This window comes from Narcine bancroftii, chromosome 3, assembly GCF_036971445.1.
Source record: "Narcine bancroftii isolate sNarBan1 chromosome 3, sNarBan1.hap1, whole genome shotgun sequence".
NCBI lineage: Eukaryota > Metazoa > Chordata > Chondrichthyes > Torpediniformes > Narcinidae > Narcine > Narcine bancroftii.
In genome coordinates, this window is record NC_091471.1 from 236,787,632 (window position 1) to 236,815,404 (window position 27,773).

General features: G+C 44.8%; 2 protein-coding genes across 17 annotated transcripts in view; both read left to right on the forward strand.

Annotated features, from left to right (window-relative positions):
- Nucleotides 1-21,610, forward strand: part of LOC138758347 (adhesion G protein-coupled receptor E3-like) — a 47,200-nt gene extending 25,590 nt beyond the window's left edge. For 3 of the 6 annotated variants that reach the window (XM_069927135.1, XM_069927136.1, XM_069927133.1), the window contains 7 exons: nt 1,474-1,680; nt 3,238-3,473; nt 4,420-4,486; nt 14,409-14,500; nt 18,798-18,966; nt 19,388-19,492; nt 20,435-21,610. In XM_069927135.1, coding sequence (XP_069783236.1) covers nt 1,474-1,680; nt 3,238-3,473; nt 4,420-4,486; nt 14,409-14,500; nt 18,798-18,966; nt 19,388-19,489 — 873 coding nt within the window. In that variant the 3' untranslated portion in view covers nt 19,490-19,492; nt 20,435-21,610. The other 3 variants (XM_069927134.1, XM_069927138.1, XM_069927139.1) reach the window with 3 other exon arrangements.
- A 3,116-nt stretch (nt 21,611-24,726) lies between these two features.
- The window catches only part of LOC138758349 (adhesion G protein-coupled receptor E3-like), a 47,866-nt gene continuing 44,819 nt past the window's right edge, over nt 24,727-27,773 (forward strand). For 4 of the 11 annotated variants that reach the window (XM_069927151.1, XM_069927144.1, XM_069927149.1 and 1 more), the window contains exon 1: nt 24,731-24,872. In XM_069927151.1, the coding sequence (XP_069783252.1) occupies nt 24,842-24,872 (31 nt within the window). In that variant the 5' untranslated portion in view covers nt 24,731-24,841. Of the gene's footprint in view, nt 24,873-27,773 lie in introns of all 11 variants that reach the window. The other 7 variants (XM_069927146.1, XM_069927152.1, XM_069927153.1 and 4 more) reach the window with 4 other exon arrangements.

Sequence of the window (27,773 nt, forward strand, 5' to 3'; positions counted from 1 at the left end):
GTGGCTCCCAATAATCCAATTCTTTCAATTGTTGGAGCAATTTTCATTTCTCCTGTGATGGGCAGTCTCCCGGTTTCCATCCCTTCCTCGGGAGGAAGGGGTCAGTGGGGATTACCCATCCATCGGGATTACCAGGCTGGGCACCATGACCAGGGTCCTTGGGCAGAGACGATCGACCCTAGCCGTCCCGGAAACTGGGGGGGCAGTGTTATCCTTCCAGTGCCATCGTCACACCGAGAAGTGTTGATGCTCATTCACTGAACCCCACCCTCCGTTCTCAAGGCTGTTGCTACCTGCAGAGTTCCAATAGTACCAGCTTCCAGCTCACATTTGTTCCCTCTGAATTCACATTTCCTCCTGAAAATGAAAAAATAAAACTGCAATGACTGGAAACTTGTAGTAAGAATGGAAAATGCAGACAAGGAATATTTAGCAGGTCAGGCAGTGCCTGTGGAGGTATTAACAATGAAACAGTGCAGCAGAACCCCCCTGCCACCCTGCCCATCAGTAGCAGCAAGACCAATCCCACCGACCACCAGTCGGTCATGAGCTATGGCCCGAGTGAGTCTCCTGCTGAGAGTGGTCTGTTTCACCTCCACATCTGCTGCCTGGTCTGCTGAGTCCCTCCAGGATGGAACAGAGAACATTCCAGCACAGTACAGGCCCTTGATGTTGTGGTGACCTAAATATTCCTACCAAAAAAAATACTAACCCCCCCAGTACTAAAATTGTCCCTCATGTTCCAGCCTGTACTACCACCCCAGGCACCCATAACTCTCTCCCCCTGACATCTCCCCTAAACTTCCTCCCTTCCCTTTGTACAGAATGTTCTGCCTTTATTTCACATCTGCTTTCCTGCCTCCTCCCTCCTGAGGAAGGGGTTACAAATTCCCCCACCCCCCTCCCCACCATGCAGAACTTGGCTTTGTTTGTGCATTTTGAACCTACAGCTGGGACAGGTGTGTAATGGGCCAGGAAGTCCAGCTCCTCTGCCTGACCGACTTAGAGTGAAGTTTCCACCACCCACACCTGCAACCTGCCCATTCACAGAGCCCAGACTCGGGCATAGGAAGCACCACCAAATGCAGGTTCCCCAAGTCACATGCCACCCTGTTTCGGAGATATATCGCCTTACTTCACCATCACCTGGTATAAACCTTGGAACTCTCTCCCCTAAAGGACCACAGCCGCATGTATGCAAAGCGTGATGGGGATGGGTATTAAATGCTGGTCTTTCCATTCAGCCCGAGAATTGATTAAAGGTGCAACTTGGGCCCAAGTTCCTTCCCCATGTAACCTGTGGATCGCGCTGAGCAGTAAGTGAGCGAAGAGAGGGGTCCATGGCATCCAAACATTCTGCTTTTCAGAGCTGTGGGATGGGACAGGGAGTCACCGAGCTTACTCAGAGGGGGTCAGTGATGCTAGGAGTGAGGGAAGGGCTGTTTAAACTTGTGCTTTGTCCCCATGTGCTAGGAGTGGTACGACGAGGATCAGACTCTCACTCTGATAACGTTGGTTGGACTCAGCATGTCAATCGTGTGCCTGGCATTTGCTCTCATCACATTTTTGTTCTGTGTCCAAACTAAAAATCTCATCATCACCATCCACATCAACCTATCCATCAACCTGCTCCTGGGAGAACTGCTTTTCCTGCTTGGGGTGGAGAGAACCAGCAACAAGGTAAGAAGGTCTCTGGAGTAATCTCCACTCATTCTGCAAATGTTCGATTCAGCTCTGACCAAGCCTGAGATAAAGTTAGCCTCCAGCAGACTTTCACAGATCAGGAGATGATGGTCCACTCAGAGGTGCTCGTTCCAAGCAGTCATTCATCACCTGGGAAGTTCCAGTCATTTTATCCTCCATAGTTCAGTGCTGGCACTTTTGCCTCATTCAAGTCCCATTGCAGAGCGTCCCACAAACAATGGGGCTGATGTCCTCATGGCCATCTACTGATTCCACTGGACAACAATGTTTTTTCAAAAGGTTCGCTTCCAGGGAAAAAATTGAGGACTATGATAGACAACTTCAAGCTGAACACAAAGATAATTTCAGATGTGCTGTATCACGTAGGAAGTTGGAGAAACATTAAATTAACTTTGATTTAATCATATATAATGATGCTGAGCCGAGCTCTCGGGTTAACTGTACCTGTTGCACAGCAAATGTGAGGAGTCCAGGGTTTGTCTTGGTCACCAATTTTATAAATGAAGTAGAACTCATAGACCTTCTTAATAAGTGCATTCTTTAAGCCTTAAGCGTATACTCACCACAAATGCACCAGAATATATCGCAGCTGTTGCGACATTGACGAAACATTTCTGCTATATTGAATCTTCCTAATGACAATAAATACTGCTCACTGTGCTATTGCCTGAAGAACATGTGCATCAACATGTGTTCGATCTATATTAATCTAATGCACAGCATCTGTATATGCAAGCTGCTTTTATAGCCTGTCTGCATCTATCCCAACTAAGCATGCCCAGGCCTAAGACAATATTTGCATAGCACCTGCCCTGAGTGCAGGCCCAGGTGTGCTTGGACTGACCCAAACAGCTTGCTTTGGGAGCAATATACTTGTAGACTTAAACTATGACAGGAAATCACAAAAATAGATTGTATCTAAAAATGGTATGGTGATTTTTGTGACCAGCAGTACAAAATCCATAAAATACACCCAAAAATGTTCAGGAAGAAAAATCTTCATTGTCCAGTGTTATTGATTGGGCATCAGAACGCAAACCTGCTTTCTGAACAGGTACAGGACCTCCCAGATACCAGTGGAGGGGGCAGAGAAGGAATGCATGAGTTGGCCAAAGCCTTACCAACAACACATTACACAAATTTCTGGGCACAATATTTATCCCCTCTTTGTAGAAGTTAACGGGGCATGAATTACCTGCTGCGCATCCAGTTTCAGTGACTTGTCAACAACTTCTTTCTTTGGCTGTGAAGGAGTGCAAGGTTCTGGCAAATCCAAGCCTTTCTCCGCTCCATTGGAACAGCAGCTGAAAGCAAAATGTTACAAGCCTTCATGAAATGCTGGTTTTCTCCCCTCTCAGCTTCACCTCCCTGCAAACTGTGCATTTGTTCCTGGTTGTCTGGCTCTGGAAGTTGACCTGGAAGTTCAGTCCTGGCCTTAGTTCAGGTGACTGTGAGACGAGGAAGGGCTGATGCTGTGGAGATGGAATGTTACCAAGGCGGCAGTGTTGATTCGAACCTTGTCCTGTCTTCCAGGTGGTGTGTGGGATCGTGGCAGGTGGCCTGCACTACCTGCTGCTCGCGGTCTGTGCTTGGATGTGTGTGGAGGGAATCCACATTCACCTCTTGGTCAAAAACCTACAGAGAGTCAACAACCGTGATGTCCACAAAGTTCTGCGGTGTTTCATGTACCCATTTGGTTATGGAGTGCCTGCAGTGATCGTGGTAGTATCCGCAGCAACATACTCCGCTGGCTATGGATCAGCCCAGTAGTAAGTAGCAAATAAAGTCACTGAGGAAGCTTGTCGGGCATTAATCTGCCTCAGAGCATTCATTTCCCCCTCTCCCCCCCGACCATGCTAGAAAAGGCAATGGGAGCAGGGATAATACCAGGGCCATTCGGGGAATGTGGCATGAGCAACTCTTCCCCCGTCAACCTAAGGGAATTGATGGCTGTCCAGAAAGTTTCGGTCTGTAACTGTACCTCCATATAGGTGGGTGCTGGAGGCCAGGGGGATGATGCTATGTCCATCCTGTGGAAATACAGGTGGGTTCCAGGGGGCAGGGGGATAGTCAAGGCAAGTCAGGTTTATTCGACGATATCCGATTATATAAGTACAACCCGACAAAACAGTGTTCTCCAGTCCTCGATGCAAAACGCACAGACACACACCCAGGTATAACACACATACAGACAAACAATACATATACAGGACAAGTACTCCATCTATACATATAAATAAATAAATAGTGTTTTGTGAATATGAGAGTCTCAGAGGGTCAGTGTGAGCAGATCCTTTGGTCGTTCAGCACTCTCACTGCCCGTGGGAAGAAGCTGTTCCTCAGCCTGGTGGTGCTGGCTCTCATCCTCCTGGATCTCTTCCCTGACGGGAGAAGCTGAAAGATGTTATGTGCGTGGTGGAAGAGGTCCTCAATGATTTTGTGCATCCTCTTCAGACAACATTCCCCATAGATCACGTCAATGCGGAGGGGTGGGGGTGGGGGGGGCGAGAAGGAGACATCCTCAGGATGTTCCTGTGGAGCTACAAGGGCAGAAAGACAGGGGAATGTACAATAACAGGGGCTATAGAAGGGCGTGAAGGACATAGTAATATTAAATGACAGAAAGGTCTGTGGGCTGAATGGCCTATGTTCCTATGTGCTTGTGTTTCTGCTGCTGACAATGGATCTCAATCAGATCCCTCTTTTCTGTTTCAGCTGCTGGCTGTCAATCAAGAAAGGCCTTATCTGGAGTTTCATTGGCCCCGTCTGTGCGATAATTCTGGTAACTACATCATCAAATATCTGGGCAGGAAAGTTAGATACTCCTCCTGGGAAAGCAACAGCACTTCCCACATTAGCCACCTCACGGCTGACAGAGTGGGCAGGTTGGGGTATTGGCAGTGAGGAACAGTTACAAGAAGGATGAGAAGACTTGCTGTCCAAGAGAGGAGGAGTCTTCAGCCCCGCTGGTTGGAGCAGTTTTACAAATACCACTGCAAAACTGTCTTTGGAGCTAATTGAGCTCCCCCTGTTGCACCACAGGTTAGGATGACATTCCCCTGGGTTCCCTGGAGATATTAGAAAGGAGCAAAAATGTGGAATGAGAAAGCAGACACCTCAAAGATTACACTTCACCATCAATGAAAGGCAAGGACATTGGTAAAAGCACAACACGGGAGAAACTCAGCAGGTCAAACAGTGTCCTTCATAGAATAAAGGTAAAGATATAGAACCAACGTTTCGGGCCTGAGCCCTTCATCAAGGGATGACAAATGTAGGCAGGCATCCGAACACAATGGTGGGGGGCAGGGGGAGGAGCACGGTCCCACAGGCAGGTGGACGTGGGAGGGGGGCACACCAGCAACGAGAGGGGGGGATGTCTCTGTGAACAGAGAGGGAAGGGGGTGGAGAGCTGGAGGAAAGGAGACAGAGGGATGGGGAAGTGAGGGAGAATGGCGAGTGGGCTAGCAGAAACCGGAGATTTTACCACACCTTGATGGAGGGCTCAAGCTAAAACATTGGTTCTGTATCTTTATCTTTGCTTCATAAAGGACACAGTTTGACCTGCTGAGTTTCTCCAGCATCATGTTTTTACTTCAATCACAGTATCTTGGGGAGGAGTCACGTGATGGAGTAGTGGCCGTTCGGGGAACTCCAGCCCTCTCCAGAAAAGTAAAAAAAAAGATAGAGAAAAAGCAAAGGCACAAACATAAAAACCAAAACAAAGTGAAAGTAAAAGTGTGGAGAAAATGGCAGCGAAGAAAGAAAAACCAAAAACATCAGGAAGAAAAGAAGAAGGAAAGACGTCGGAAGAAGAAGGTGAAGGCCTTACCTGTACGAGGAGGCCCGCCGTGGAGAGAGAAGCCCGCTCCCTGAGGTCAGTCGAAGCCCCGAACTCAGGACTACAAAAATGGCTCAAAAAGTGCGCAAAACAAAAATAACACTGATGGGAGGGGGGACCAGCTGAGGAGTAGATCTCCACAGCTGAAACAGACAACTACAACACAACAGCAAGAGGAAAACATAGAAAATAACGAGAGCAAGAAAGAAGAGAGTAAAAATAAGAAATCAAAGAAACAACAGATGACCAACCCAGAGGAAGAAGATCAACACCAAGACACTTCTAATAAAAATAAGAAGACCAAAAATACCCAACAAAATAAAACAAACAACCCAACAAGAAAACCAGAAGAGACAGAGGTAAAGGACACAGATCCTGGAGAGGACTCAGAAGAAGAAGAGGAAGAACACAGAGAAATGGAAGATGAAGGGAAGGGCAAGTACATGGATATATTTTTTTTTAAAGAATATATGGAAACAGTAAAAGAATGGCAGTCACAAGAATTCAGTGAATTAAAAAGAAGAATAAAAAGTACAGAAGAAAAAGAGAATAGATTAGAGATGATCATGACAGATATAGGAAAAAGAGTGGACAAGGTGGAAGAACGAGAAACAGCCATAGAAATGGAAGTAGACGACTTAAAAAAGAAATTAGAAGAATCTGATAAAAAAGTTAAAGAAACACAGAGCTGTTAGCTCAGAAGATAGATATAATGGAAAATTATAATAGAAGAAACAATATAAAGATAGTGGGCCTTAAGGAAGATGAAGAAGGCAAAATTATGAAAGAATTTATAAAAGAATGGATCCCCAGGGTCCTAGGAAGAACAGAATTACAGGAAGAAATGGAAATAGAAAGGGCACACAGAACATTAGCCCCTAAACCACAACCACAACAAAAACCAAGATCCATTCTAGTAAAATTCTTAAGATATACAACAAGAGAAAATATATTGGAGAAGGCAATGAAGAAAATAAGAGAAGACAAAAAAACCACTGGAATACAAGGGTCAAAAAATTTTTTTCTATCCAGATATAAGTTTTGAACTCCTGAAGAAGAGGAAGGAGTTTAATGCAGCAAAAACGACCCAATGGAAAAAAGGTTATAAATTTATGTTAAAATACCCAGCCGTACTTAAAATAGTTATTCCAGGGCAGCAAAACAGACTATTCTCGGATCCGGAAGAAGCACGAAAATTTGCAGAACAACTACAAAACAGACAGAGAGATGAAGAGATGTAACAAGAACAAAAATGACAACGAACTATATGTATGTGTGTATGTAGGTATATATATATATATATATATATATATATGTATATGTGTGTATGTTTTCTTTGGCTTGGCTTCGCGGACGAAGATTTATGGAGGGGGTAAAAAGTCCACGTCAGCTGCAGGCTCGTTTGTGGCTGACCAGTCCGATGCGGGACAGGCAGACACGATTGCAGCGGTTGCAAGGGAAAATTGGTTGGTTGGGGTTGGGTGTTGGGTTTTTCCTCCTTTGTCTTTTGTCAGTGAGGTGGGCTCTGCGGTCTTCTTCAAAGGAGGCTGCTGCCCGCCAAACTGTGAGGCGCCAAGATGCACGGTTTGAGGCGTTATCAGCCCACTGGCGGTGGTCAATGTGGCAGGCACCAAGAGATTTCTTTAGGCAGTCCTTGTACCTTTTCTTTGGTGCACCTCTGTCACGGTGGCCAGTGGAGAGCTCGCCATATAATACGATCTTGGGAAGGCGATGGTCCTCCATTCTGGAGACGTGACCCATCCAGCGCAGCTGGATCTTCAGCAGCGTGGACTCGATGCTGTCGACCTCTGCCATCTCGAGTACCTCGACGTTAGGAGTGTGAGCGCTCCAATGGATGTTGAGGATGGAGCGGAGACAACGCTGGTGGAAGCGTTCTAGGAGCCGTAGGTGGTGCCGGTAGAGGACCCATGATTCGGAGACGAACAGGAGTGTGGGTATGACAACGGCTCTGTATACGCTTATCTTTGTGAGGTTTTTCAGTTGGTTGTTTTTCCAGACTCTTTTGTGTAGTCTTCCAAAGGCGCTATTTGCCTTGGCGAGTCTGTTGTCTATCTCATTGTCGATCCTTGCATCTGATGAAATGGTGCAGCCGAGATAGGTAAACTGGTTGACCGTTTTGAGTTTTGTGTGCCCGATGGAGATGTGGGGGGGCTGGTAGTCATGGTGGGGAGCTGGCTGATGGAGGACCTCAGTTTTCTTCAGGCTGACTTCCAGGCCAAACATTTTGGCAGTTTCCGCAAAGCAGGACGTCAAGCGCTGAAGAGCTGGCTCTGAATGGGCAACTAAAGCGGCATCATCTGCAAAGAGTAGTTCACGGACAAGTTTCTCTTGTGTCTTGGTGTGAGCTTGCAGGCGCCTCAGATTGAAGAGACTGCCATCCGTGCGGTACCGGATGTAAACAGCGTCTTCATTGTTGGGGTCTTTCATGGCTTGGTTCAGCATCATGCTGAAGAAGATTGAAAAGAGGGTTGGTGCGAGAACACAGCCTTGCTTCACGCCATTGTTAATGGAGAAGGGTTCAGAGAGCTCATTGCTGTATCTGACCCGACAACAACATGATTATCCAACTGCATATGTGTGTATGTATATATATAAAAAATAGAGTATAGGTAAGAACTAAGAAGGGAAAGAAAGGGAAGAAAGGAAGTAAGGAGGGAATTAAGAGAGTGACCTTTGTTATATATGAAGATTAAAATCTTTTCTGGGGGGGCTGGGTGGGGAAGAATTACGGTCACTGCGAAATCAGTTGACGCTTGCGAGTGAATTCACAAATCCAAATGGAGAGGGGAGATGTGGTTGCCCGACAAGGGTCAAAGGGCAACTAAGAAAGGGGAGGGACTATTGGGGTTAAAGGAAATTTAGATATGAGAATAGTGGAAATATTTTATGTTTTAAAAATGTTGTCTTATAATGTGCTCAAAAAAAGAAAGCAGAAATGGATAAGAAGGGAAGGTGGTGATGATGAAACGGAAAGGAAAGATAAATAAAGTATGAAATGGCTATGTTGAACTATACGACTTTAAATATTAATGGTATACATAACCAAATCAAAAGGAAGAAGCTGTTAAATTTACTGAAAAAAGAAAAAATTGATATAGCATTCGTACAAGAAACACATCTAACTGAAGTGGAACACAAGAAATTAAAGAGAGATTGGATAGGACATGTAACAGCAGCATCATATAATTCAAAAGCCAGAGGAGTAGCTATATTAATCAATAAAAATGTACCAATCAAAATAGAAGAGGAAATAATAGATCCAGCAGGGAGATATGTAATGATAAAATGTCAGATATATTCAGAATTTTGGAATTTACTCAATGTATATTCACCTAATGAAGAAGATCAAAAATTTATGCAAGATATCTTTTTGAAGATAGCAGACACGCAAGGGAACGTACTAATAGGAGGGGATTTTAACCTTAATTTGGACTAAAACATGGATAAAACTGGAAAAAAACTAACAGAAAGAACAAACTAACCAAATTTATAATTAAATCAATGCAAGAAATGCAACTTTTGGATATATGGAGGAAACAACACCCAAAGGAAAAGGAATATTCATATTATTCGGGTAGACATAAAACATACTCAAGGATAGGCCTATTCCTGTTATCAGCCCACATTCAAGGGAGAGTTAGGAAAATGGAATATAAAGCTAGACCCTGTTATTGGCAATAGAGCTAGAGGACATCCCACCAAGAATGTATTGATGGAGATTAAATTCCATGCTAAAAAGACAGGATTTTAGAGAATTAATTGAACGACAAATTAAAATGTACTTTGAAATAAATATGGAATCAGTGAAAGATAAGTTTATACTATGGGACGCAATGAAAGCATTCATCAGAGGGCAAATAATAAGTTATGTAACTAAGATGAAGAAGGACTACAATCGGGAAACAGAACAGTTGGAAAGGGAAATAACAAATATGGAAAAAGAATTAGCAATAAAGGAAGATACAACTAAAAGAAGAGAATTGGCAGATAAAACAATAAAATATGAAACACTACAAACATATAAGGTGGAGAAGAACATAATGAAGACAAAACAGAAATATTATGAGCTAGGAGAAAAAACGCACAAAATTCTAGCATAGCAGCTTAAGACAGAACAAACTAAAAGAATGGTATTGGCATTAAGGAAAAAATAGTAAGTCTAGACCAAACTGGATTTATTAAAAAAAGACGAACAACAGACAATATCTGTAAATTTATTAACTTAATTCATGCAGTAGAAGGAAATAAAACTCCAACAGTAGCGGTTGCTTTAGACGCAGAGAAGGCCTTTGACAGAGTAGAATGGAATTATTTATTCAAAGTACTACAAAAATTCAGCCTACCAGAGAAATATATTAATTGGATTAAAGCATTATATAAGGGGCCATTGGCAAAAGTGACAGTAAATGGATATATATCAAAACAATTTAATTAGCAGATCAACAAGGCAGGGATGTCCACTATCTCCTTCACTGTTCGCATTAGCTATAGAACCACTAGCAGAACTGATAAGAACAGAAAATAAAATAAAAGGGATAAAAATAAAAGAGAAGGAATATAAAATCAGTCTATTTGCAGATGACATTATAATATACTTAACAGAACCAGAAATATCAATAAAAGAATTACATAGGAAATTGAAGGAATATGGAGAAGTGTCGGGGTACAAGATTAACACAAATAAAAGTGAAACAATGCCAATGAATAATGCGGATTTCTCAAAGTTTAAGAAAGAATCGCCATTTAGATGGCAAACGCAAGCAATGCGATACCTATGTAAACAACTAAATAAAAACCTCGGCCATCTATATAAACTCAATTACCATCCATTAATGAAAATTTACAAGACGACTTAGAGCATTGGAAAGACTTACCACTAACACTGATAGGAAGGATAAACTGTATTAAAATGAACATTTTCCCAAGGATGCAATACCTATTTCAATCATTACCAATACGCCTAACAGAGAAATTCTTCAAGGAGTTAAAGAAAATAATAAGGAAATTTTTATGGAAAGGGGGGAAACTGAGGATAGCACTAGATAAATTAACAGAATGGTACAAACAAGGAGGCTTACAACTACCAAACTTTAAAAATTATTATAGAGCCACACAATTAAGATACCTATCAGATTTTTATCAAACAAGGGAAAAAACCAGATTGGACCAGATTAGAACTAGATAAAATAGGGGAAAAGGTACCTGAACATATACTATATAAATGGGATGAAAAATTGGTACAACGTAGGAATTCACCGGTATTGCATCATCTGCTCAACATTTGGAAGAAGATTCATGTAGAAAGGAATAAAACAAATTACCAACTACCAAAACTAATATTGACGCAAAATCAGCTAATCCCTTTTACAATAGATAACCTTTCCTTTAGAGAATGGGAGAGAAAAGGGATCAAAAGAATAGAAAATTGTTTTTCAGGAAATAAATTATTATCCTTTGAACAAATGAAGGATAAATATAATATAACTCACGATACAATGTTTGCATACTACCAACTGAAAAGCTACTTGAAGGACAAATTGGGAAACAGTCTGAGGTTACCAGAAGGAAGCAATTTTGAATATGTGATTACAGACACAATAATAATCAAAAAACTGCAAGAAAAGGAGAATGAGGAAACAAATGGTAAACCTAAACAAAAATGGGAACAAGATCTAAGCATAAAGATAAAGAATGAAACATGGGAGAAGCTATGCTCCGGAACTATGAGAAATACAATAAATACGAGGTTACACATGATACAATATAACTGGATACACAGACTATACATCACACCTCAAAAGTTAAATAAATGGGACCCAACAGTATCAGACAGATGTTTTCGCTGTAAAAAGGAAACGGGAACAACAATTCATGCAATTTGGACATGTGAGAAAGTGGAAAAATTTTGGGAAGATCTAAACCAGATATTAAATAAAATCACAAAAAGCAATATACCAAAATACCCAGAGATCTTCCTCCTAAGTAACATAAGAAACAAAGAATTTGGACTCGATTTGGATGGAGCACAAAAAAGATTTGTTATGATAGCCCTAGCTGTAGCAAAAAAATGTATTATGTCAACCTGGAAATTAGAAGACAACTTGTGAATACAACAATGGTACATAGAAATGAATAAATGTATTCCATTAGAAAAAATAACATATAATTTAAGAAATAACATTACAATATTTGAACAAATATGGGAGCCATACATGAAACACAATAGAGAAATCCTACCATGGACTTCCACCACCTAAAATGACAGAAGGAGAAGATAACGAAAAGAACTGACTCAGTAAAATTTCTTGCTTATTTTTATTAAGTGACAACATTGTTTAATGGGTTTAATGTATCTTATAGATTGAACTTCAAATAAATGGGGAAGGGGGTGAGGGAAGGGAGGGGGGAAAAGGGGGAGAAAACGACACTGTATATATTTAAGAAGAAAAATGTCTGTATGTATCTTGGTCAATATGGTTTATAGTGTGAAAAATAAAAAAATAAATTTAAAAAAAATCACAGTATCTTCAGACTTTCATGATTTACTCTTTAAAAACATTGGTAACCATCAGTCAGACCTGGAATAAAAGCATTGGTAAATGGATTGTTAGAAAAACATACCTGGCCCGTAACTGGCAGGAGAGAGCAATCTCCCTCTTACCTGGCCCATGAATGTCACCAGACACACTTCAACTGTTCTCTGTAATGAGCCCATTTGTTCAGGGAGAACAAGGAATTGGTCATTTAAGGTGCACCCGTGCACTGAGCAGGGGCTGTGGAGGGGATGCCCGTGGCCATGGTTGTGGAGGGGATGCCCTGGGAACTAGGCAGGGGCTGTGGAGGGGATGCCCTGGGCACTGGGCAGGGGCTGTGGAGGGGATGGAGAGTTAATGTTTGAGAACAAAGACTTTTCTCTGATTCAATCCAATCTGCCTGGCGGCTTCTAAAGTTTTGGCTTTAATTTTTGATTTCCAACATCTGTAGATTTTTGACTTTGCGAGTTAATGCTAAATCTTGTCAGCAGCCCACACTTAGTGGATGGAAAAATGAGCCAGGTCATCAGTTCGATCTGAGCAAGGTTGTGAAATCACGTGAATAAAATCCCATGAAAGTAAATGGATGAGGATAAGGAATGTTGGTCAGTGTGGAAGATAAATATAATCTCACAAAGCAAACGTGTGTTTGCTGTTCTAATTCCTGGGAGGACATAAGCAGAATTTTCTGCATGATAGTGCGGATGTTTCCACAGAGAAGCTGCAACATTATACAAAGTTAGTGGGAACACTTCCTTCCACATCTCAACCGACAAGTCTCAGGGAGCAGACAGTGATTGGAACAGAAAAGGCTGAGAGAGTTTTTACCCAGAGCTCTCTGTAATAAGCCCTGCCTGGTTTTATTCCTTCATCACTGTTGTTTCACAAGTTTGATTTGAGTTAATTCACGAGTCAATTTTTCATATTAAGATCCAGTAAATACATGGTCTAATCTCTTGGTTCAGTTGTCCTCAGCCTGAAGTCCAGGATGTAGAAGCTGAGGTTACCAGCTGAAGTGAATCTGAAGAAAGTCAAAACACACAGAAATGCTGGAGGAACTCAGCCGGTCTCCTTGAGGAGGCACTCTGGCCCGAAACATCGGCAATATATCTTTAACCTCCCTCCTGTGGATGCTGCGAGACCAGCTGAGCTCCTCCAGCATTTCTGCTTGTTTTTACTACAATCACAGTGTCTGCAGACTTCCATGTTTCATTCTGAAACAAGGCAAACAAGGTGAGGATATACAAAGAGATGCTGGGGAATAGTTCCGCTCATTGAAGCGTTGTTCTTTTGGTCAACAAATCTCATTGAATCAGTTTGAATGTTGAAAGGTGTGGACAGAGTAGCTGTGACAACTCTTTGAGAGATCTGAAACCAGCTCAATATACTTCTCGACTAGACAAGGGCAAAGCTACTAGAAGTGTTGACCACATCCAATAGATGTGACTACATCTGTTGACCAAAAGAACAACGCTTCAATGAGCGGAACTATTCCCCAGCAAGGCACGAACTCCCGAAACTAAAGCAAGACCATCAGGACCAATTCTTCAGGAGAAGCCTTGGCGATGATGCTCCAGAAAGCTGCTGAGTTCGAACTGACATCAGATTGGTAGATTTTTCTTACCCAGTAGTATCAGGTGTCCATGGTGGGAACAGTTCAGCCACAGTTGAGTTGAAAACCATATCAGGCTTGAGGAGCAATAGTTGTTTTTCCTAGGTCGGTGGCCATCGAGGAAAGGCAGCGCTCTGACTGTAGCCCAGGCATTGATGCCAGATCATTGCTAGTGACATCACCAATACAGTGACTCAGGCACAGTTTGAGGGTCAATGTATTAACCCAGGAGGAGCCAACAAAGGATTAGAGATGAAATGGACATGGGGAATTCTTTAAAATTTAAATGTTTAAATGTAGACATACAGCACGATAACAAGCCCTTCCGTGCTGCAAAAATACACCGATTAACCTACAACCCCCTGTATGATTTTCGAAGGGTGGGAGGAAACCGGAGCACCTGGGAAAAATCCACATTGACACAGGAAGAACACACAAGCTCCTTACAGACAGCGCGGGATTTGAACATGGGTCACTGGCGCTCTAACAGTGCTGTGCTAACCACTACACTAACCGTGTGCTATGTGGAGAATAAGGAACAGCAGGGCTAGAAGGACTGAAGGATCAATTCTATATGATATCATTATAAACACAGCACTGCACTGTGGAAGGGTTCTGATGCCCTTGACACTGCTGCTGGGCCAGAGAGCTCTGTCCATGGCTTTAACCCCATTATTTCCTCTTGTCCTCCCTACAGTTTAACATGGTTTTGTTCACTGTCACACTCTGGAAACTAAGAGCCCAGATCACCCACCTAAATCCTGAAGTCACAAAGATTAAGAACATGAGGTGAGTAGAGCTGGCGTTCAGTTCAAGAGGAAGAGAATAGAAGTGCAAGGATGTGATGTTGAGGTTTTATAAGGCCCTGGTGAGGCCTCACTTGGAGAACCATGAGCAGTTTTAGGAGGTTCACCAGGATGATTCTGGGAATGAACTGGTTATCATGTCAGGAGAGATTCTCAGCTCTTGGCCTGTTTTTGTTGGAATTTAGGAGAATTGGGGGGTGGGGGGGGAAATCTCATTGAATCAGTTTGAATGTTGAAAGGTGTGGACAGAGTAGATGTAGAAAGGTTGTTTCCCATGGTGGGAGAGTCTAGGACAAGAGGCCATAATTTCAGGAATGAAGGGCATCTGTTTAGAACAGAGATGTGGAGGAATTTCTTCAGCCGGAGGGTGGTGAATCTGTGGAATTTGTTGCCACGGGCGGTTGTGGAGGCCAGGTCATTGGGTGGATTTCAGGCAGAGATTGATCGGTTCTTGATTAGGGGGAATGGATCAGCTATTGATTAAATGGTGGGGCAGAGTTGATGGGTTGAATGGCCTATTTATGTTCCTCTGCCTTAAGGTATTGTGGACTTATGGGATTCTGCCAGAGCTGGTTGGTGTCCCTCCAGCAACACTGCACTGCCCTGTCCTCGGAGGGACTCATGGCCTTGAGTGTTGTGGTGAGAGGGGGGTGGTTGGGAAGAACAGGCATCAATGGAAGCTTTCAGTAGCTTCGTTTTTGTGGGGTGGGGGTAACAAAGGGTGGGACATAAAAGTAGGTAAAGAGGCTTGGATTTTAAGTCAGCCAATGGATGCGAGAGAATATAAGGGTTTAAAATGTACAGATGCACCAAAATTCATGCTTGCTGCAGACACAGGATCGTTAAGAACAGCACCTACAATCGTCAAAAATAAATTAATACATCAAGACAGTAATAAATATAATAAAACAAATATTCACAGTGTGGGAGACTGATTGGTCAAGAAGCAGAGGTTTAAGTTGAGGGGGAAGAGATTTCAAGGAAATAGGAGGAAGAATTTCTTCCTCCCGGGGTGTTTGGAGTCTGCAACGCTCAGCTGGAATGGTGGGGAGGCAAAGACTCTCACATCATTTGTGAAGCATCTGGATGAGCACTTATATGGTTGAGGCTGAGTGGCTGTGCGCTGGTCCATGACAGTGGTGTAGGGGAGCATTTGATGCATGGCCCAGGTGTGAAGGTGGTGGGAGGTCTAAGAGCCTTGTGTTGTCCCGGATGACATCGTAACTCCAGGATCTTCCGTGTCCCTAGGATTCAAATAGAGACTTTAATTTAATTTCATTTTAATTTAATTTAGACGTACAGCACTGTAACAGTCCCATCCGGTCCATGAGACCAGGCCTTCCAAATACCCTAAATAACTACAACCCCCGGTACATTTTTTGAACTGTGGGAGGAAACCGGAACCCCAGAAGAAACCCACGTAGACATGGGGAGAACATACAAACTTCTTACAGACAGCGCAGGATTTGAACCACGGTCACTGGCACCGTAACAGAATCATGCGAGAGCGAAGAAGGATTTGTGGAGATTCACCTCTCCAGACTCTTTTTGTACATGGTATACCTCTCTCTCAGCAGACACAAGAGATGCTGGAATCTGGAACAAGAAACAAACTGCTGCAGCAACTTGTGATGGTGAATGTAGTGTCGTTTACGTTGCACCAAATTTCACTGCTGCAGCACAACAGGTTCTTTGTGAAAAAGCTACCAAACTAAACGTTAAATTAAATTGGAAAATATTAGCAGAAAGGAGGATCAAGCAGCATCGGGGGTGGAGGGGGACTGGGGGGAGGGGGAGATGTTTCAGGTCAAGGCCCTGCATCAGATCTGAGAGCCGTATGGGGATAATCGCCAGCACTGGGTCCTGACAATTCTTTCCCCTCCACAGATACTGCTCAACCCTCTGAGTTCCTCTGACAGTTTGTTGCTGGCTCTAATTTCAATAACAAGCCTCATTGACTAACCCTGTGGCACTGACCATTATAAAATGCTTTGAGCATCTCATGATGGAACGCATCACCCACTTCCCAGTTTGCCTATAGAAGAAACTGTTCCACAGACGATGCTATAGTCTTGTTCCTTTACTCTGTCCTGCCCACCTGGAGAATGACGCCTCATACACCAGACTGCTGTTCACTGACCAGCTCAGTGTTTAATACGATTATTTCCCAGAGGCTGGTGGAGAAGCTGTCCTCGCTGGGACTCAACACCCTTCTCTGTAACTGGATCCTGGACTTTCTAACAGAAAGACCACAGTCTGTCCGGGTCAGTAGTAGAATATCAAGCACTGTCAGGCTAAGCACTGGTGTACCTCAGGGCTGTGCTCTGCCCGGTCCTGTTCACATTACTGACCCACGACTGCATCTCCAGATCCAGCCCAACAGAGTCATCTAGTTTGCAGACAACACAACCAGTCATTGGCCTCATCAGCAACAGCGATGAGTCTCACTACAGAGAAGAGGGGAAAAATCTCGTGAGATGGTGCAACCTGAATCGAGACGTGGGCAAGACGAAGGAGATGATCGTGGACTTCAGGAGGACCAGGATCAACTACCCTCCACTATACATCAACAACTCTGTAGTGGAGAGAGTGGAGAGAACCAAGTTCCTCGGAGTTCACAGAACCAGTGACCTATCGTGGACACTCAACATCTCCTTACTTGTCAGGAAGGTACAACAGCGACTCCACTTTCTGAGAAGACTGAAGTGGGCAAGGCTACCGGCCACCAACACATCAACCTTCTACAGGAGCTCTATCGAAACCATCCTGGCCGGCTGCATCACAGTGTGGAGCAGAGCCTTAAGTGTGGCAAAGAGGATCACCGGAGTCTTCCTCCCCCCATCGATGTGATGTACCAGGGTCGTTGTCTGAAGAGAGTATGCAAAATCACTGAGGACCCCTACAATCCAGCACATAGCACTTTTCAGCTGCTCTGGTCGGGGAAGAGATCTAGGAGGATCAGAGCGAGCTCCACCAGGCTGAGGAACAGCTTCTTCCCACAGGCAGTGAGAACGCTGAACGACCAAAGAAACTGCTCACACTGACCATCCGAGACTCTCATAATCATGAAACAATATTCATTTAGTTATTCATATTTATATATTGCATCTGTATCTGTGTTAAGTCTGGCTGTGTGTCTAGGTGTTTTACACTGAGGACTGGAGAACGTTGTTTGTCAGGTTGTAGTGGTACAATCAGATGACAATAAACTTGAATAAAGATCCAGGTATAATGCCAGTATTAAATCATGAATGCCAACATAAAAACTGCCACCAATCATGCACCTCTGCCTTTCCCAGCCTCCTCTGCAGAGAGGTATAGTCACTGAGAACCTAACCCAGCTGATGATACATCACCAACTCCTGTGTTTGTCAATCCAATCACACTGTGTGAACATTGTCCAATAGCCGATCGTTCGCACCTTTTCTGAACATGTGGGCCAAGGAGTTTGAAATCTACATCCGCCTTGGAGCATCAACTTTTAGATGAAGAGAAAGTGCATTTCTGTAGCACCTGCCACAGCTGGTAAGCAGCCAGGCCTGTGCTTCTTCAAGTATAATCACAGTGCAGGAGAAACTCAGCAGGTCAATGTCCTTTATATAGCAAAGATAAAGATAAAGAACCAACGTTCGACTTGAGGCCTTCATCATGGTGTGAGAAAAATCTTCGGTTCCTGCTAGCCCCACTCCCTGTTCTCCCTTGTTTAGGTGCCTGTCTATATTTTGTTCACACCTTGATGAAGGGCTCAAGCCCGAAACGTTATTGATGGATCATTGTCTTTGCTACATAAAGGACATGGTTTGACCTGCTGAGTTTCTCCAGTATTGTGTTCTCATGGTGTCGACAGACTTTTGTATTTTACTTTGTACCTTCTTCAACCGTTGTTACCATTATAATGTCAGTAGTGGGAGCACAGCAAGATCTCACAGGACGAGAGTGAACATGATCATCTGTATTGTCACTCTGCCTCAAGAGATAACAGTGGGTCAAAGCTCCCAGCTTCACACTGTGGCCTCTCCCTGAGGGTCTCATTACCAATGATGCTGTGTCCCACAGAGTGCTGCCAACCATAGCTCTAGAAGGAGATGTTGCCTGATTTCCCGTAGACAAAGAGACACAAGACTGCAGGGATATAGGAAAAGAGAGATCCTTTATTATCTTCCCTGACAGAGGAGTGCTTTGGAGAGATCTAAACCTACTACAAACTAGAATTGGCATCATTAACATATCCAGCAGAAGCAAAGACTGGGCCTAACTGTGTCTCACTGAATTCTCCACAGAATGCTCACCTTCAAAGCCCTTGCCCAGGCTTTTGTTCTGGGCTTTACCTGGATTCTCAGTCTGTTCCATTTTCACGATTCCACCACAGTGATGACCTACCTGTTTACCATCATCCACAGCTTCCAGGGAGTCTGTATCTTCCTCATCCTCTGTGTGTGGAACTCACAGGTAGGGAATGTTCTCCACTGGCCTCATTCCAGTCCTGTCTCTCTCTCTCTGCCCCTCAAGAAATGGTGTGGACCTCTGACCTGTCCCTCCTCTCCATCTCCCTCCTCTGTCCTGTCTCTCCCTGCCCCTCAAGAAATGGTATGGACCCCTGACCTGTCCCTTCTCTCCATCTCCCTCCTCCTCTCCACCTCCTCCCTTCCACCTCCCTCCTCTTCCTCCCCTCATTCCCAGCCTCCCCTCCACCTCCCTCCTCTTCCTCCCCTCATTCCCAGCCTCCCCTCCACCTCCCTCCTCTTCTTCCTCCTCACTTCCTCCACTTTGCTCTCCCTCCCTCCCTCACTCACCACATTGCCCCCTCTGTCTGGGGGATATGCTGCCTGCCGGGCTAAGCTGCCTGTTTCTGCTCCGTCCCTGGCTGAAGGTGAAAGATGGATTCCACAGTTTCTGGCTCAGAGTGTGCAGGAACAGGAAGAAAACTAGCTTTGCAGATTCAGCCTCGACCAGCCTGCCCTTGAGCACCTGATCGGTGAGTAGTGTATGTGTTAGTGCTTGCACTCCTGCCCTACCCCAGCCTCTTCACAGCCTCGATACACCCTCTGTCACCCCACCTGCGCTCAGCAATACGTCATTCCCACAACACCGGGGAACTTCTGCTCTTCCACTCAGAGATTTGTGCCTGAAAAAATCCCCCACATTACCTATAGCTCTAAAACATGAAACAAGGAACATGGAACACAGAACATAGAACATGGAACATGGAACACAGAACATGGAATTTAGAACATAGACCACAAGACCTCGGAGTAGAAATAGGCCATTCAGCCCATCAAGTCTGCCCCACCATTTAATCATGAGCTGATCCATTTCTCCACTCAGCCCCACTGCCCAGCCTTCTCCCCATAATCTTTGATGCCCTGACTAATCAAGAACCTGTCAATCTCTCCCTTAACTACACCCAATGACCTGGCCTCCACAACTGCCTGTGGCAACAAATTCCACAGATTCACCACCCTCTGGCTGAAGAAATTCCTCAATATCTCTGATCTAAGTGGACACCCTTCAATCTTAAAGTTGTGCCCTCTTTTCCTAGACTCTCCCACTGTGTGAAACAACCTTTCTACATCTACTCTATCCACTCCTTTCAACCTTCAAAATGTTTCAATGAGATCCCCCCTCATTCTCCTCAATTCCAGTGGCTACAGACCAAGAGACATCAAACACAGAACACAGAACAGAACATAGAACAGAGGGCACTGAACACAGAACATTAAAGCACAATACAGCTCCTTCAGCCACAATGTCATGCCAACCAACATAAAGGCACTCCACATTTTTTGGAATTATTCATCCTGGGCTAAACAGTCAAATCCTGAAGCATTGACTCTGCAGTGCAGCAGTGAGTGAGCCCTGCATGCTGGCACCATCTCTGAATGATGTTAAACCAAGGACCCTTCTGCTTGTTCAATAGGTGTAAACGATCCTTGTGGGCAGGTCAGGGCCTGAACTGATTCCTGTGAAATGCCTGCCATGCTGGTTATTTATCTGTTCCTCCCATGGACGCTGCAAGACCTGTTGAGTTCCTCCAGCATTTCTGCATTTTTACGACTGATTCCTGACTAACATCAGAATTTCAGTGGATGAACCCCAGTTGAAGTTAACGCTGAACCATACATCGGATGCTCTCCCTCTCTCGTCATTAAAAACTCAGTCTTCACCAGGTTTCAGTCATATTTTCCAAAAGTGGACCATTGCAGATTTAGGTACCATCCCTCCCTATCTCCAGTACAGAGCTTCCTAGTTTACCCAACTTCAGAAAACCCAACTTTATACAAACTCTCCCATATATTTTCAAGTGGTTTTTTTTAGCTCCTAATAAAATATCTCATGGCATTCATGAATAACTGAATGCAGTTAATTATGAGCTGTGATATGGTGATTATCCAATGAAATGAAAAAAATTATTTTAAAATCCCCCGACCGCAGGGTCTACACCCAAGATGGCGGCGCCTGTGATTGGCAGCAGCCACGAGGGGTTGCAGACTCCGGGGAGCAGAGGATTGGTGCAGGGCACCATAAAATGGGGAGAACACCACTTCCCCGCTGCCCCGTTTGAAAGGGAGAAGCAGAGGAGATGACCCATGGGACAGTGACCATGGCGGCGGACGAGCCAGGGGCTCTATGGCTGAAGAACATGCAGGCTGCGGGCTGCTGTCGACTGTAGTTGAGGGACTCACACCAGGCTGCAGGCTGCTGGTGACTACAGTTGAGGGACTCATACCAGGCTGCGGACTGCTGGAGACTGGCTGAAGAGGTACCAGATATTGGAACAGAGAGGCGAGAGGGGGCCAAGGGCACTGAAGACTTCCTGATCGTTTCAGAGGTTCAGATCTGGAGCTCGTGTTGCCGATGGATTGAACTGGGCTCCCTGTGACTGCAGGAGCTACAGGAGGGCTGGAGGTGAATCGACAGACACTCGATAACCCTTGGGGGACCCTCTTCTGCTTCTCTTTCTCTGACTGTGAGAGGCGCCGGGAATTTCTGCTAATAGTGAATCTGTCTGCCTTAAGGCCAACCAAAGGGAATTTCCTGTAATATCACATTTTCAGTTTTTTGATGTGACAATAAAAAAATCTTGACTCTTGAATTATTGCAAGTGTAAGTAGAAAGGTGTAATGAGGTTAGCATAGAAAATTAATAATTCTCACACAGAGAAATCAGCTTCTGGGAGCTTCTTCAGCCTGTAGTGTGTAAAATAAAATCAATATTCAGATATTTTTCAGTTCAACTCATTCTGTTTTCCAACAGTCATAGAGCCTTTTATATATACTACAGAATCAATTTACTGCTGTATATGCTCGTCTAATCATTGATAACATGTAAAAGTTGAAACCCCCCCCCACATTTGTCCCCAACCGCCCACCCATCCGAGCTCCCATCGCCACAACCGTGGACCCTCGCCCCAACCGCCCACCCATCTGAGCTCCGATCGCCCCAACTGTGGACCCTCGCCCCGGCCACTCTCCCCGGCCACTCACCCATCCGAGCTCCTGATGCCCCAAAGGGACTCACCACCCCAAACATGGACTTCCCACCCAGTCCCGCTCATCCGAGCTCTCAACGACTTGAACGATGCAGGTACAACATGGTCAAAAGTATGAACCGTGTAAAAGTCAACGCCTCCCCAAATTGACCCGAAAAGTGGGTCCAAAAAACTCACCGTATAAGAACAAGATAGAATTCAGATCACTGCACTGAATTATTTGAAGGCAGTAGAGAACCTCTTACCACATGCAAGGGCCAGAGCTGTGGGCAGGGGAGTATCAGTAATCATCAGATATTCTGCGTACCCTATCGAGAGAATGATCTCGTGCCACGACGAGGAGATTGTTGGTCAGTACAGCAGAGAGCAGAGCACCCTGCAGATATAACAATGCTGCTAACTTCACAAGACCTCACAGTGACACTGAAAACTCGAGTCTGGCAGATGCTGAGGACAGGAGATTGATGGTATAGTGAGGACTCTTTCCTTTAGGTCTCTCTGCCACCCTGCAGCATGGTTCAGTGACAGAGGCAGGCTGCAGACCACACCACTGACGATGCGTGGACAAGGCCACACACACATCAGGCAGTGCAAGGAAGGCCCTGATTCAACTTCTGGCTGAAATTCTGCAGAACTGCTTGTTTACCTGGAGGATCCTGAGTTTATGTGCAACTCTCAGGTAAACGAGTGAAGGTCAAGTCACTGAGCAGGTTAGTTTTTGATCTCCGTCGTTAAACTTGCCACACAAATGGAATGAGTTGGTTTTGTATATTAGAGGCTTGGATGTTTGAACTGGGGTGGCAGGGTGGCGTGGTTAGCGTAGCAGTTAGTGCAACCCTGTTACAGCGCTGGTGACCTGGGTTCAAATCCAGTGCTATTTGTAAGGAGTCTGTCCATACTCACCCGGGTGCTCCATTTTCATCCCTCTGTTCAAAAGGTACAGGAGGTGGAATTTAATTGGGTGCATTTGGGTGGCACGGGCACCATGCTGTATGTCTAAATGAAAAATTAGCATTACCTACAGTCTGCTCAGTGGGCTTCCCAGAGTGGGAAAATTGTGGACTGGAAATGAGGTGGTGCAGCGAGGGGTAAGTACCAATGGTGGGCACTTAGAGAGTTCAATCAAAGTACACCATGCTCCTTTAACTTTTGAAAAAAACCCACACTCCAACAGAAATGACTGAAAAGATGAATGGAAGAAAATTTAGAACTAACAGTCTGTTTACTGGGCATGGCCATGTTTACGGTTGCTGCAGCAAAATGGTTCAGAGGTCAATCCTCAGGATCATAAGAGTGGCAGAGAGGATCATGGGGTCTCCCTCCCCCTCCCCCCCCCCCCCCCACATTGATGTGATCTACTGGGATCGTTGTCTGAAGAGGGCACACAAAATGCATTGAGGATCGCACCGACCCTCCGAGACTCTCAAATTCACGCAACAATATTTATTTATTTGTACATTTGAGTACTTGTGTTGTGTATGTATTGTTTGTTTGTATGTGTGTTATGCCTGGTTGTGTGTCTGTGTGTTTTACACCGAGGACCATTGAAAATTACAGCACAGAAACATCCCTCTTCGGCCCTTCTACTCTGTGTCGAACCATTTTTTTTGCCTGGTCCCATAGACCTGCGCCCAGTCCATAGCCCTCCACACCTCTCCCATCCATGTACCTGTCCAAATTCTTCTTAAATGTTAAAATTGAGTCTGCATTCATCACCTCAGCTGGCAGCTTGTTCCACGCTCCCACCACTCTCTGTGTAAAGAACTTCCCCTTCATGTTCCCCCTAAACTTTTCCCCTTTCATCCTTAACCCATGTCCTCTGGTTTGTATCTCGCCGACCCTCAGTGGAAAAAGTCAATCTACATTTTTTCTGACTATCCCCCTCATCATTCTTGAAGTGAAGCTGTTGAAGGTCACCTGGAATTTTGCAACAGTCTGCACAATCTATGCCTAAACCATGGAGCTATAGTCAATTTATACCTCTGTCAAAAAATATCCCTGTCAAATCTCCCCTCATTCTTCTATGCTCCAAGGAATAAAGTCCTAACCTGTTTAATCTTTCCCTGTAACTCAACTCCTGAAGACCCAGCAACATCCTAGTAAATCTTCTCTGCACCCTTTCAATCTTATTGCTAACCTTCCTGTAGTTAAGTGCCCAGAACTGCATACATTATTTCAAATTTGGCCTCACCAATGTCCTAAACAATTTCAACATAAAACCTTAATTGATTTCAGTGGATGAGTTTGTGCCAGGCAGATGCTGAGGTATGTATCTCAGACATCCCAGTGCATTGGCAATAGGTCCATAGGACACATCATGGAGGCTGGTTTGACCCAGGTCATTCTGTTCCTGACGTGGCATGGGCACGATTGTTGTCCCATTTCATTCCAGACAAAAGTGACTCAATCACAAAAATCAGATGTGTTTCGCATGGTACCATCTGCATGGGGTGTGGTGTCAGGGTGAGACTGTCATGGCCCTGAAGTGAAGGGTTCCTCGGGTTCTTGTGGTCAATCATTGTAACCAGTGAGTTAACAGTTTCTTGGATCAGGACAGAATGTGGATGTGAAATCAGCCTCGAACAGTGAATGGTGGCAGGTTCAAGGGGCCACATTATAAACTCCACTTGTTCCTGGTATTTCATGACTAAGTAATTCCTGAAAAGTCAGCCGTAGTCCTGCCTGAGTACAGCAGTGTTGCTTTAAGGACTGCCCCACCCTGGTTGTTATTCACGTTACTGGTGCTGGGCCAGACCAACAAGTGCAGAGAGTCTACAGACCCTGCTAGTGCAGGCAGCGCTGTCTGGGCTCCATCCTGCTGCAGAGGGGGAGACCATGCACTGGAAGCAAGGCAGTCGGGTGCAGGGTAAGTACCAACAGTGGGCAAACAAAATCCATAACATCCCATCTCCTGCTAACACCGACTTCATCCTTTTACCATCAACACACCTCACCAGAGCAGATTGATGGATCTAATGGGTCTTTTATGGGGGTTTGCTGTGTTCAAGTTAATCGTTGCATGTCTCACCCAGCACCAACTTCGTACTTTGAAGATATTTAATTGCATGAAAATATCACAGACTGGTGGATAACTCACGTTTACCCAGCAGTTTCATGTTCCTCAGGCTATTAATTAACCAGCTCTCTCTGCCTGTCCGCTCCCCCCACCCTCACCCCACTCTCACCCCTCAGGTTTATTAACACACAAATGTCTACCCCTATAGAACAACCAAAGGACCTGCTCACACTAACCATCAGACACTCTCATATGTACAAAACAATATTTATGTATTTATCTGTATTGATGAAATACTTGCCCTGTATACGTATTGTGTGTCTGTATGTGTGTTGTCTGGGTGTGTGTCTGTGTGATTTGCACTGAGGATCGGAGAACACTGTTTCGTCGGGTTGCACTTGTACAATCAGATGACAATAAACTTGACTTGACTATAACTCCATGGTTTAGGCATAGATTGTGCAGACTGTTGCAAAATTCCAGGTGACCTTCAACAGCTTCACTTCAAGAAACTGTCTTTTAATGTGAGGAAGAATAGGTTTCATATCATAACCTTAAATCATATGAGGAGGGTTCTGGAGAGAAGGACTCATTGGCCATTGATCTGATCTTTCTGTTTCTTGATCACTAGAAAATCCCCAATAGCAACAAAATCTTCGTGCTGTGGAATGTGACAACGTGATGATTTACTCACTTTCCCTCATTCCTCCATGGTCAGGATGTGGTCTCTGCCACATCTGGAACTCCACCAACTGTAAAACTCCCGTTCCAAGGCCGTCTTTGAGCCTCTGGTGACCTGCCCTATTCCCACTCTGTGTCCTCTGTCCCCAGTTGTCTGTGGAGTTCCAACAAGACTCACTCTGGACCCCAGCAACCCACGGTTCCTGGTGTTGGCACTGGTCACACACTCAGCACTTCCTGCTCTTTGATTCACCTCCTCAAAGCCCTAATTACACTTGTTACTTACCCGCCTCCCCATTTACCTCATATTTTCCCTTTCATTCTTTACACTCTTCCTCCTCACCTCGACTTCAAACCTGATTAATTCTCCACAGAAGTAAAACATGAAAGGCTGCAGTGATTGAAGTAAAAGCACTGCTGGAGAAACTCAGCAGGTCAAACTGTGTCCTTAAAGATACAGAACCAATGTTTCAGGCTTGAGCCCTTCATCAGGGTGTAAGCAAAATGTCGACAGCCGCCCGGAAAATGGTGGGGAGACGGGCAGAGATAGAGCACGGTCCCTCAGGCAGGAGGTAATAGGTGGATAAGGGAGGGAGAACACAGCAGCAAATAGGGGGAGGGGGAATGGCTCTGTGAATGGTGAGGGAAGGGAGTGGGGAGCTGGAGGAGACAGGGATGGGGAAGAGAGGGAGAATGGGGAGTTGTCTAGCAGAAACCGGAGAGGTCTACGTTAATGCCGTCTGGTTAGAGAGTGGCCCAAACGGAAAATTAGGTGTCACTTCTCCAACTTACAGGTGGCTTTGGTTTGGCCATGCATGAGGCCATGGACAGACATGTCGGCATGGGCACAGAATTGAAATGGTTGGCCACTGGGAGATCCCTGTCACTGATGCGGATGGAACAAAGGATTTTCATTTTAATTCTCCACAGATGAGCCTTTGTGTCAGAATACCAGTAGTTGTAGTTTCCATTCAGTTTTATGACTTCACGAAGATGCAGTTCAGTCCTTCACTCACTTTGTGGGAGACCACCTGTGGCATTGAGGAGATCAAAAACTGCCACTTATGCAGAGGCTCAGTTTCAGGGGAATGTCATGTTGTTCTAACTCAGTCCATCCAAATTTTGATCCAACCTCCAGTCCTTCCTGACAAGAAAAATTTCTCAATGTCTAATTTAATTTCCCAAGGACCCATCTTAAGATCAAAGTCCCCAACTCCCAACACGATCACCCGTAGTCTAAAGCAGGAATGTTGCCCCTATCTGCATCTAATTTCCCATCTCCCACCAAAACATTAACTCAACTGAAATTGAGAATCCAGGTTGGAGCCTGAATAATCTTATTTTTTTGTGGCCTTCTCTACGATTTTGGGCACAGACTGGGAGATCACTTCACTGAGAACCTTTGCTCTGTCCGCATCAGTGACTGGGGTCTCCCAGTACCAACCATTTCAGTTCTGCATCCCACTCCCATACTCACGTCCGTCCATGGTCACCAAGACCACTGTAAATTGGAGGAACAATATCTGATTTTCCATCTGGGCCTCTCTAATACCACTAGAGGTGGAATTAATGATGACCTCCAGTTTCTGCTAACCTACTCTTCTTTCTCCCTCCCTCCCCTTCCCTCTGTCTTCTTTCCTCCAGGTCTCCACCCCCTTCCCTATCCATTAACAGAGCAGCCTCATGATCACTGCTGGGCCCTCCCTCCCTCCCTCCCTCCCTCCTCCCTCCCTCCTCCCTTCCCTCCTCCCTTCCTCCTTCCTCCCTCCTCCCGCCTCCACCTATTACCTCCTGCCTGTGGGACCGTGCTCCTCCCTCTGCCCCTCCCCCATTCCTTTTTGTTCAGATGCTTGCCGAAATTTTGCTCACACCTTGTTGAAGGGCTCAGGCCTTGAAATGTTGGTGATGTATCTTTATCTTTGCTCTATAAAGTTCACTGTTTGACCTGCTGAGTTTCTCCAGTGTTTTTACTAACCTTATTCCCTATGTCCACTGTCTGAGAACTTGTTGGGACTGGCTGGTATCTGGATCATAAATCTGTTTGGACGATTATCGTCCAAATACAACAGG